The sequence below is a fragment of the Amblyomma americanum genome, chromosome 1 (genome assembly GCF_052857255.1).
Source record: "Amblyomma americanum isolate KBUSLIRL-KWMA chromosome 1, ASM5285725v1, whole genome shotgun sequence".
NCBI lineage: Eukaryota > Metazoa > Arthropoda > Arachnida > Ixodida > Ixodidae > Amblyomma > Amblyomma americanum.
The window spans coordinates 351,349,518-351,362,042 of record NC_135497.1 but is presented as its reverse complement, the minus strand read 5'-3'; the positions used below and the strand labels follow the sequence as shown (position 1 = coordinate 351,362,042).

The window sequence follows — 12,525 nt, the reverse complement described above, 5'->3', positions numbered from 1 at the left end:
AAAAAAGAAAGAAAGCGTTGCTTTATTGCCTTTGGCATCCATTTGCCTCTGAATGTTGACCTCGCAATCCTAGACTTCACACGTGCCACGATGGCATCTTTCTGCAAGAAGTACGCTGCCACGGCCAGACGTTCTTTACTATAGCCGTTTCTTGCAAAAAAATAATTTTACTGTTCAGTGAAAAAAAAATGTCTAGTCCTCTCTGGAAGGCGAAGTGGAACTACAGTTACTATATCCGAGCTTACTATAGCGAGGTACAGCTGTACAAATGCACATTTTAATGGTTACTTGTAATGTGGCAGATGTTATATGTTTACATCGGATGTGCTTTGTGTGTGTCTGTATTTTTTAATGGAACTTAGGTACCTTGTTTGTTGTGCACTCCAGCAAAGGTTCCTATCCCTGATGAACAGCAGCAGATGGGCTCACTTGTTATGGAGACTCTCACTGTCCTGTTGAATGGCAATTCAAACAATGCAAGTGAGTGCTCATATTTTAAATCTATAAGTTACACAAAATTTACAGCAAATTTTAGAGAAGCATTTTCTACCGAGTACATTTTGAGGTTTTCCAGTTTTACTTGTGTGATGCAAATATTAGTGGCAAGATGTTTCTAGTATAGTGAGTTGTTGCTGTGTTCTTTATGTGTTATGGTGTGCAGTACTTTTTCCCTCGTCACATTTTTTTTTTCTCTGTAATGAGGTGTCTTGATTACATTGGTTCCTCTTCAGTCATTTTCTTTGTATGGTATGACTTTCCTGTCGTGCGATTTTTTTTTGTTTCTCAGCTGCCTGAAAAAAATTCACTCACAGGCTTTGTATTCCAGCTGAGCTGGAACACAAATTGTATTGTTATGATAAAGAAATGCTTACTTTTTTTCGTAGCATGATTTAACATAACTTTTTTTCTTCTTCATTAGACACAAGTTATGGTTGAAACTCTTGCTGTAAGCAAGCCACTTGCCTTTCTTTTTTCTGTTTCCTAACAACATTGCTTTTTCATCAGTTGTGTCCTTGCATTGTTGTCCATTCACTCATGTTATGTCACTCCTGCTGTTTTACAATTATGAACGATGATGAAAAAGGTGTTGCCATTGGAGGCTTTCAGTTTGCTTTGAGGGCAGCAATTGAAGATGACTACTAAAGCCACTGTGTTATGCAGCCTCATTGGGCACTGTGAATAAAAAAAATATCCTTGTATGTTGTGTGTGCGAAGGTTTGTTAAGTTAATGCACACACAGTAAAAACCTGCATGTAAATTTTTTTTTATATATTTTACCTTCTCAAATTTCCACCCTGTATTATTATATACAGCTCGAAACAATTTTCAGCCGAATCCAGCAGTTCCAGTTTCATTATTATTCAGTGGTATCGCCATCAGGCTTCTAGTGAGAGGGGAGACTATCTAGTGCGTTGGTTGGCTGTTTCGATTTCAGTGCTATTTTGCACGCTGATGTTTTGCCACACTGTTTCACCAGGCAGGCCACTTGCGCCTCGCACGATGTCAGGACCACGAAAACACAGAGTGTGGCTGCTTTTAAGAGAAAAGTAATTCTAGTTACCGAAAGCATCGGCACCGCGTCAAGCACTGCTATATGCTCTGGATGGCTTAAATGGGACTCTCCAGCCATGCTCTGCACTTGGTTTATGGACACTGGAGCCAGCATTCCCAAGAAGCTCGCTGGTCACCCTTTGAAGAAATGTGGAATGTTGAATGCACTTGATTGTACTGAAAACGAGTTTCTATGGAAAAATGTCTGACAAGGGACTCTCGGAGGACAGTACACTCAACAATTATGATCACGAAAGCATCAAATCCAGTGCAAATAAATGCTTTCAGTGAGCTTTTCTCACTTGCATTATATTAAACCATTTTTTTTACGTTTTTGCTGTCTCCAGATTACATCCGGTGTTATATGTCTGTTTTTATGGTATGTACTCATAATTCTTTGTTTTTCAAATGATGGCATGATTGCGTACCCGCACATGATCGGCAGTTGGGTGAATTAACATTTGTTTAGAAGACATTTGAAATGCCCATGTAGCATGGCTGTAAGTGTGGGTGCTATGAAGAAAAAGGTACGGCATTGTATGCTTGTGCATTCTGCAACCTTTGGTATTTAAATGATGTTTTCAGGTGTGTTCAGGGAGTGCGGGGGTGCCCGGTGTGCACACAACCTGGTGCCGTACCGACTGTGCCGGCAGCAGGCACTAGCTGTGGTGCAGCAGCTAGTGTTGAGCAATGGGGGCGATGACGACATGGGCACCCTGCTTGGGCTCATGCACACAGCACCACCCCTGGCTCTTGACCTCAAGAACCATATCCTCAAGGTTAGTTTCACCTGCAGGTTCGTTAATGGTGTTCTCCGAGTTGGAAACTGTTTTGTAAGCTGTTTTGCTTTTGCTAAGCAGCCAGAGCTGCAAATGACTCTGTGCTTTTAACCACAAGAGTTAGAATGCTCACTTGTGTGGTTGCAGGGCCCACTGCATCATTTGCTGCTCTCTTTGCTAACTTTGCTAAGTTTTTTTTTTTTCAAAATGCGGGTAAAAAGTAGGGGGTGCGTAAATTATGCGATTAAATAGGATCCTCACTGCAAGTTCTCCACCCATACTTCGAGATTGCAGTGTGTTATTGTTTGCCCTTAGCAACTTGTATGAGGTGATGAGTGAAGCATGAGTTGCTGTTCGCATGGGCAATGAAAAAGCAAGGGCCACAAAGCATTTTGTTTTGAGTACGGGGTTTTTGTCTTGAAATGCACTGCCATTTTCTTCTGCTCAGAGTCTCAGTGTAGCTGCATGCCTGCTACTTGCATCATTGCTACCTCTTTTCATTTCAAGGAAGAAGTGACTTGGCTCAGACGGGTCCCCCTATCTGTAGCTACTACCCAATTTCAGGTAGCATAGGATGTGCGGCAACACTGCGAGCATGTGTTCATGCATGCACAATGTGATCACCATGTGGCAACCTGCCGGGAATGTTATCACCACCATATAAAGTGCATGCATACTTGGGGGCAGCCATTTTGGTTGAAACAAAGTAATGATATTGAACTTTGTAGACATCGTAGGATGTGCAGAAATAAAGATTTGTAGCCTTGTGTTTCTTATACAGTGGAATCTCATTGATACGCCGTCGGTTCGTGTGCTCAATATTGTGAGCGATAAAATGTTCATTAGAATCTGCCTTTTTCACATGGCCGCTCTGCGCACGTGCGCCTCTCCTCCTGTGCCTCCTCTAGAGCTCCATTGGTTGAAAACAAACCACCGGGTTTTAGTGCGCGTGTGCAGTTCATGCTGGTGGCAGGTGCAAGCGATAGATGGCAGCAGCTGTCAGAACATGCACCTGCCACTTCTCATGCTCAGTTAACGCTTCGTGGAAGCGGATAGTGCCTGCGTTGCCAACATACTTTTGTTTTCAACAGTTTCTTAGGTAGCACACAGATTTTTGCACTCTTCCCAGAGGGCGCAACATCTTGTGAAAAAGGCAGATTGCAGTTTTTTTTTTTTTTCTGGTTTATACGTTTTTATGACACAATTTTTCAGTAAGTATGTTCATAATTTCGTCAAATGCTTATCCTATAAAATTTTTAGCAGCTAACCATAGGTGAGCTAACTTACGATCAAGGCGAGCCTGGGCGCAGGCAACGTAGGCAAAAGCCCAGTGGCAGTTAGCCGCCAGGGCGGCTTCGCTGCATTTTGTCAGTGCTGTGGGGCGAAGCATCAGAAAATGACGGTGCGCGAACATACGAGCAGGCCAAGTGTGGGGGACGCTAAATGGAAAGTAGAAGTGCAGCGTCAGTCACCTACCTGAATGCCTTACTCTGCAGAGCATAAATGCGTTGGGGAAAGCATCTGAAAACAGCTGTGGTGTCAACGAAGAGATTCCGGCTACCTTTCCATTACCGGCCTGGATACGTTGTGAAACTTCTTTCACAATAAGGACCGTGATAATGCGGATAGAATTCTACAAGCACCATAAAAGCTCTTCAGGTCTTCCGCCAACAAGTGCTGACCAGCCTTTTAGCGAATGGAGTGTCAATAAATTTAATTGTACTTATTCTTGAGCCGCATTTCTAAAAATGTTAGTGGTTTGGTTCTTACATATTCCCTGATAATGCACTTTTTTTCCCAATTTTTGAGAAAACATGTCAGTGAGGTTCTACTATATTTCTGTATTTTTATTCTGTATTTATTCTTGAATCGCATTTCTAGAAATGTTAGTTGTTTTGGATCATACGGTTTCCCGGATAACATGTGTTTTCCTCGCATTTTTTAGAAAATGTGTCAATGAGGCTTCCTTGTATTTCTTGGGTTTGTTTGTTCTTCACAAAGCTATAGTGAATTGAACCTTGCTCCGAAAATTGCTTGTTGTTAGGAGGGCAAAGCAATTGCATTGTATTGCATATTTAGCTGACAGGGAATTGGAAATACTTGCAGTGGACATTTCACTGTAGCGGCTTTTGTTGTACTTGTGTTTTACTGTGTTTTGTTCCATGCACAATGTGCTGTATTTGATAATTGCTCAGCACTCAAATTTTCATTACTTTTTTCAAGCTTTTAGTGCTTACACATTTCAAGTTTTGCGTTTCTTACGTGTGTGGCTGTGTATGGCTGCCATCACTCTTGGTTAATGTTTCAGGACTTTTAAATCTTCAAACAATTTGCAAATTCTTTAGCTTCAAGTGATCAAGTTTGAAAGAATACTTCTACAAGTCATTATGATTTCTTGTCTTCTTCAGTCTGCTACAAACTTAATGTAAATTAGGGCAGCATTTTACAGGAAACAGCAAATGAGAAATATGATATGAGACTACTTTTGCAAATACTGCTTAATATTTGTATTTAATGTTCACTAATTAGCAACCATCTACTAAAAGTGCAGAAATTATGGGTGACATTAGGGTCTTCATTTTAGTCCTAATGTGTACAATTTTAGAATGTGTGTCGTGAAATTAAATATGATGCTATGCTGGTCACCTGACATTCTGATCAAGTTTGGTGTGCAAAAGATTTTAAGTAAAGAAATTATGTGCTTTATTATTACAGTGGAGCCTTGTTAATTCAAGCTTCCGTTTAATTGAACTATTATCATTCCCTTCGACTGTTTTAGCCTGGCTCAAAGCGAGGCTGCACTTGTCAAACCTGCAGGCATCAATGAACTTCTGTGATGCTTTATGACTGCTGAGGATTATATGGCTTGAGAAAATTGGAAATGGTTATATTGAGACTGATAAATATTTTTTTTGCCATCATTTCCAGTCTCTTCTTTTTGTGCTTCGGGAGAGCCACAGGACTCGAACTGTTTTTCGTAAAGTGGGTGGCTTTGTCTACGTTATGTCAGTCCTTGTCTCCATGGAAGGGTGCCTGGCTGACCCACCAAGAGAGCCGTGGAACACAGGTGAGGTACTCATGGTTGTCATGGTAAACCTGCTTTTCTTTCTTGTGCTGGATGTCCTGATATCCTGTCACATGGTCACATCGAAGGATTTTGGGATTCAGAACTTTTTACCCAAACATGCACAGCTATGTGGAACAGATGGTGGGCCTTTGCCCCAGAGTTTCTCCCTTGGAGGCTAAACCTGTTGCAAGCAAACTTTAAAAAAACCCAGATACTACAATTTCAGTGGCTGCCAGTGTGAAAAAAAAAAGGGAGGGAGAAAAAATCTAAGCAACTGACAATGTTCTAAATATTTTGCAAAAATACTGAAGGTGTGCCTGATTTTGCTTTCTTGACAAATGTGTACGCTTGAATTTGAAGGTTGGATGAAAATCTAATGCCAGCAGCCTATTCCCGTGATGGCTTAGACGAGAAACAAAACACTGCAGCTGCTGACAACATAGTGAAAAGTTGTAGATACAGTGAGGTGAATGAAATAATCAGCTTCAGTTGTTAAATATTGCTACAGTATAATCTCAATGATACAGTCATGATTGATTTGATGATTGATCTGAATTCATAAAATCTCTTGGCTGGAGTGCATTGTGTACAAAATGCAGAACTGCAGGTGTTCCAACCACTTTTCCATGCCGCTACAGATGAAACGAACGCACGAGCCACAACTGCACTCTCGAGCATTAACTCTTTCCTTACTGTGGGGAAAATTACTTTTGTAGGTTTTGGTAGCTTTATTTTTTTTTTCTGCAAGGAATATTACATTTGAAATTTAATGCAATAGAGGAAAACAAGGCTAAATAAATATACCTTTTAGGCATCTAAAATTCAATAATGAATTGCACATTGCAACAGAAAGTTTTAATTGCCAAGATTTTAAGTAAAAATTGTACAAAACTTGTAAAGACATGCTTGTGTCTAAAAAAAAAAAAAGTTTTATGACATATGCAGAATGTTTTGTATTCTGTTGGCTACTATCTGTGAAAACGTCAAACTTATATCTTGAATAGTATTCTTGCTACAATATAATAACTGGAAACCCTATAGCTGGGCACCGCAGCACGGCCGCCTGTGTTCCAGGCTGGTTTCCGTCGTTTCCGATGTCGGAACTGAATCCCAATGAAAAGGCTGTATCTTCAGGATAAAATCAATCACAGACAATGTGGAGCCCTGAGATTTGCGACGGTTTACAGCACGAGTCATGCATGCGGAGCCTGCCAAGCGACTTTGCTACCGCATCTTCGGAACGCGTTCAAAAAGTGCCGCCTTGTGGGAAAAAAGAACTACATTGAAAACGAAATTTTATTTGTGTAATTACAAGCCAGATGACGCAGCATTCCCGTGAGCTGCACGGAAGGCACCAAAGTCGAGCGGTGAAGTCATCGTTAGTGGGCAGTGAGTACGGTACCACATCCTCATGTCTTCGCAGCGCATTTAAAAAAATGCCGCATTGCGGGAAAAAATAACACTACATCGGAGACGAAACTTCGGTTTTTGGACTACAGGTTAGACATGCAGCGTGATTGTAAGCAATGCAGAATGTTCTGAAATCGGAGCGCGAAATCTATGATGCTCAGTGGGCGTGGTAAGGAAAGGGTTAAGTGCTGCTCGCACATCTCCGACATTCCGACATGTGTTTGCCAGTCACGTGATAGGCACCGCGAGAAGTATGAGGGGGTGCATGGCCCGCACATTGATGATGTTGCGAGTGTGTGCTGGTGCGTAGCCGTAAGTAGATCCCATCATCCGCAAACAGAGCTGCATGAATGAATTTCCATACTTCTGCTTAATGTTTTAGTTTTTTTTTAATTGTACAAATTTAGTATAGTATGAATATTTTTTGCAACCTTTGAGGTTCGCATCATGCAGATTCTACTGAAATGAGACTGCAGATTGGAAGTAACGATGAAAGTTTGCCAGTTGTTCAGAACAGTCTTTGAACTGCATCAAGTAGCTGTATCCCTATTCTTTCTGTAAAATGACACTTGCCAAAACTTTTCTTGCAAGGGATGTGTGTTGGGTATAAGCTACATTGTAGATGTCTATGTGAAGAGCAGGAAACGGGAGAACATGCATTATGTATATTAGAAAACTAGAAGACTTTTTGCCACTTGCTTGATTTTGGCACCGCTGATGTGGGTGGATGAGCAACAACAGGAATGAACTATAGCATGTCAGCAGTGTGAACGAACCATTTATTGATTGACCGCGGCGGTGGCCTAGTCGTTTGAGCATCCGCCTTGCATGCGGGAGGTGTGGGGTTCGATCCCCAGTGCCGCTGGGTACCCATTGTGGTACCCACCGGTGATACAATAGGTGCAAGCTTTCCCCTGCCAGGTGCTCGGCTTCTTTAGGGTGAATTGCTTAGGAAACGGGTCTTTGACCCCACTTTGAGTATAAGAAAAAGCCTAGTGCCATGGCGCTCTTTGGCCACAGATGCCTTTGTGCCATAAAAATCCATAATCATCACCATTTATTGATTGAAAGTAACTGGCATGCTTGTAGTGCCTGTTGCATTATCACATGGTATAATGTAGTGCCAAGTGTAGATTTGGAGGTGTTTTATAACACTGTGTTGTTGGAACTTAGTGGCAGTGCCTTTCATATTGCCTCTTTTAGGTTAAGGAAAGTTGTTTATCTGTTTAGAAAGTAATGCACAGATCTACACTTGGCTTGCATTTTGAAGTCATGCTTACTCAACAGCAGGCTCAGCAGCTAATAAAAGTATTCTATGCTGTACAGAGAACCTTGAATGACTGAATGCTTACCATGCATGGTTTATTTGCATGCCTCGTAGTCTAGCTGTTATAGCTCATTGAAGTCTAAAATATGTTGTTTCCATTTAAGGGGGGACGCGGCCCTTGAAAACCGAAAAATCGCAAAAAAGTCGATTTTTGGAAAAGTGAATATTCTGACAGTTTGTGTCATAAACTACCTGTTCTGCAAATATCAACGCCTAATTCGTTGTGAAAGTACTTCAAATTAAATATCGAACAAGCCACGGCAGCCGCTGAGCTGTGAGAAAGCGCCGAAAATACCTCAACTTCGAGCGCATGCCGTTTCTCAGCCAGTGAACCGAGCGCCGCCATCTTGGTCTTGTTTTGTTCGTGAATTCTTGCTCTTTTTTTTTTTGCCTCCTCCGACGATCGCGGCGGCAGCATGGTGGAAGTGTGGCTCGCTTGTGATTGGGGCCCTCAAAGCGCCTTTCGAGCTTTCCGCATTTGAAAATGCGAGGCTGCGATTGGGCGAAGGGCGCGTTCCTCGAGAACGCGGGGGATCTAGCGGCCGCTATTGGCTGCTGCACGCGCTGACGAGGCGGTCCCCTTTCGGCGGTGGCCGGCGCATCGTCTGCACTGGCCGCCATGGCTCTTTCCTTTTCTCGTTGTTGGCGGTCTTTGTGGTTTGTGCGCTCTCTTCACATTTCGCCAGGTTTGTGTTCGCTGTTGTCACCGTCTTTACGATATCTCGCCGTGCCGTCCGAGCAGTTTCCTGCAGACTGTTGCGCGGTCAGTCACGATGCGTCCAACAAAGCGAAAGACGCTACACGCGTTCGGTACGCGGAAGCGTGCTATGAAGTTGGTTCGTGCAGCGAAGCGTGCCACCAACAGCCACTGTGTCGATGCTTCCAGCCGCGTAGCTTCTGCTACATCGCTACCAGACAGTGATTGCGTCGCCGCTTTCAGCGACGTACCAGCAGCTTCTTTGGTGCAAGAAAGCGCTGCTTTGGGCACGCCTTGTGTACCGAACTCTTCAACCTCGGCGATTGCGGCCTCCAGCTCTGGTCTGGAATCTACCACGAAGCGTGACAACGCGTCGTGCGCCGTTCACTTGGAAACGCATTTCCTGACGAGCGAGGAGGTCGAGGCGGCAGATGCACAACGTGCTGTTGTTCAAGAAAGACTTGGCGCCATGCCAGCGACACAACGAAAGTTTGAAGCGATGACGCCCGATTCCAGATCTGCCACCGCTACAAGTGAAGGTGAGAAATTTTGCCTTGTGCAAATGGATACCCTAAGCGACCTGCTCTCTAGCAACTTGTGCAAGCATTGCCTTGCGCCCGGGTTGACCGTTCAAGAAGGCACCCAGCTTGGACTGGCAACAAAGCTTAAACTGATGTGCCCACATTGTGGGATGGTTGCGAGCTCGTGGAACTCCCAACGCCAGAATGTAGCAATGGCCTTTGAAGTGAACATACGAGCCGTTATGGCAATGAAGCAGATTGGCAAGGGCCAGACAGCTCTCAACAACTTCTGGGCAACGATGAATGTATCGCACAGAGGGCTTCATCATAGCACATTCCAGAAGCACCTGAAGAAGACATTCAGGGACAGAGAGATCCAGTGCATGGACAAGTTCTACGCTGAATCAGCTGCTGCAGTGAAGGAGGTCTACAAGGAGATGGACCCAAGCTTTTGCAGAGACATCACTGTAGCATATGATGGAACTTGGCATAAGCGTGGCCACACATCCCACATTGGAGTTGGGGCGGTGATTGAGTACCATACAGGCCTCATCATGGATGCTGTGGTTCTGTCTAACCAGTGCCTTGGTTGTCAAGTAGGACCAAAACCTGGAGATGCAGATTACTCAAGCTGGCATGAGCGTCATGTTTGCCACAAAAACACTGATGCTAAATCCGGGAGGATGGAAGTAGAAGCAACTTTGATTCTTTTCAACCGTTCAGTCTCAAAGCACAACCTGCGTTACACAACGCTTGTTTCTGATGGAGGCAGCGCCACCTTCTCAGCCCTTGTGGAAGAGAACGTCTACGGACTAGTCCCCATTGTCAAAGAAGAGTGCCTCAACCACGTCCAAAAGAGGATGGGCACGGCACTGCGGAACCTTGTGCAAAAAAGTGAGAAGTCACTGGGAGAGAAGGGCAGGCTGACAAAGGCTCTCATTGATAAACTGACAGACTATTATGGTTGGGCCCTGAGAAACAACTCCAACGATGTGGCTGCAATGCAGCGTGCAGTGATGGCATCGTACTACCATGTCACATCAACTGAAGAGGAGCCTCGCCATGACTTCTGACCAGAGGGTGCCAACTCGTGGTGCCGTCATAAGGTTGCCAAGGCAAGTGATTCACCACAGCCAAAGCACAAGTGCAGTCTTCCAGGCTACGTCGCTGAGGCTATGCTGCCTGTTTACCAGCGCCTCTCGCAGGCTTCTCTTCTGCAACGCTGCCTGGGTGCAAAGACACAAAATGCGTCCGAGTCTTTCCACTCTGTCCTATGGTCCCTAATGCCAAAGGAGCAGCACGCGTCTTTGATTGCTGTGCAGACAGCACTGCATGAAGCAGTGCTGAGATATAATGCTGGTTGTCAAAGGGCCACCAGAGAAATCTCTGTGTCAGTGGGGCTCACACCTGGCCACCTAGCCATCCAGCGAGCTGCAGAAAAAGATGCCCTGCGCATGGACAAGGCCGAGAAAAGGAATCGGGTGAAGAATGAGAGGCGGGAAAGGAAAAAAGTGCGCAAGGACACCACCAGCTATTCTGCAGGGTCATTTTAGACCTAGGAATAGGTTTGAAACTTTTTCGAGGGCCATGTTTAGAAATGACCTTTTTCCTGGTGTGGCTGCTCATTCTGACTGCATTTCGGGAACCACTTATCGGATTTCCATGGTTTTTTTTTATTTCGTACCTGAATAAATTTCTGAGGGCAAGGCAAGCCCACTTTTTCAAGTTATTGTATCTGAAATTTGTCATAAGCAATTAAAATTTACCTAATGAACGTCTAATTAGTGACACTAAATTCAGTGCTGTGCTAAAATTTTTCACCAAAGAAATTCAGCAAAAGGACCTTGTCTTTCCCTGCAGTACCTATCTAGCAATAACCATAATGAATTTCACAGTGACAGCGCTGTTTTCAAATTCTCCAGGCCTGGAATAAGGGACCTATGTGAACCATTTTGATATACTCCCGTAACTTTAGAACCAGTGTGCACAGCTTCATGAAACTTGGTATTTCTTCAAATGTTTGTGTTCTGAGCCTACCCTAAATATTTCATTGAGATATCTCAAGAAACAAGAAAGCTGGTGTTCTCGCAACCTTTGAGGGCTGTTTTCTCAGAATGTATTTTTTGCCTGGCGTGGCTGCTCATTCTGGCTGCTGCTCGGGAACTGCTTATTGGATTTCCATGGGGTTCTTTTTATTCCGTACCTGAATAAATTTCTGAGGGCAAGACAAGCCCGCTTTTTCAAGTTATTGTGTCTGAAATTTCTCATAAGCAATTAAAATTTGCCTAAGGAAGGTCTAATTGGCAACACTAAATTCAGTGCTGTGCTAAACTTTTCCAGCAAGGAAATTTAGAAAAAGGGCTCTGTCTTGCCCTGGGGCACCTATCCAGGAATGACCACAATGAATTTCACAGTGCCAATGCTATTTTCAAATTCTCCAGGCCTGGAATAAGCGACCTATGTGAACAACATTGATATACTCCTGTAACTTGAGAACCGGTGCCCACAGCTCCATGAAACTGGTAGTTCTTCAAATGGTTATGCTGTGAGCCTACCCTGAAAATTTCATTCAGATATATCAAGAAACAAAAAGTTGGTGTTCAAGGGTAGCCTCACCCCTTAAGGGGAAACGCGGGTCTTGAAATGAACATTTTCTTTATTAAAGATATCGAGATAAAATTGGATGTTTATATGTGTTTCTTCTTCCTGTCTTCAAAAGTGTAATTTTTTCAGTATATCTCAATTAGTTACCATATTATAGGAAAAAAAACTGAGCCTATGTCGCGAACAGAGAGAACATTTCAAACCTTACACATGTGAGAAAAGGCAAAATAAAAACAGTACAAAATATCAGACACAAACTTTAAACATGTCTGTACCATGAAGATGAATATGTACACACTGAACAGCCCATAGCCAGAGAACGAAGGAAAAAAAATAACGTACAAGCACTACCAGGCTACATTTGCACAGGTAACAATTGCAAACACCGGATAGTAGCACTGTACGTTGGGCGTCACCCTCATGCACCTTACAAATGATTCCTGCAAACAGCACCTACGTTTTCCGAGACTGAGTAACCTTTTCCGATTGCAACAAAAGATGGCACCTGCACGGTCTCTTGGGGAACACACTCATCGTATCGCTTAAGCATATTGATGTGAAAGAGCTTC

General features: G+C 43.6%; 1 protein-coding gene and 1 pseudogene across 2 annotated transcripts in view; both read left to right on the top strand.

Annotated features, from left to right (window-relative positions):
• Positions 1–12,525, top strand: part of bchs (WD repeat and FYVE domain containing 3 bchs) — a 187,937-nt gene that overhangs the window by 39,096 nt on the left and 136,316 nt on the right. For both annotated transcript variants that reach the window (XM_077649982.1, XM_077649983.1), the window contains exons 12-14: positions 388–480; positions 2,137–2,330; positions 5,259–5,397. In XM_077649982.1, the coding sequence (XP_077506108.1) occupies positions 388–480; positions 2,137–2,330; positions 5,259–5,397 (426 nt within the window). The remainder of the gene's footprint in view (positions 1–387; positions 481–2,136; positions 2,331–5,258; positions 5,398–12,525) is intronic.
• On the top strand, positions 8,908–11,110 carry LOC144100424 (uncharacterized; annotated as a pseudogene).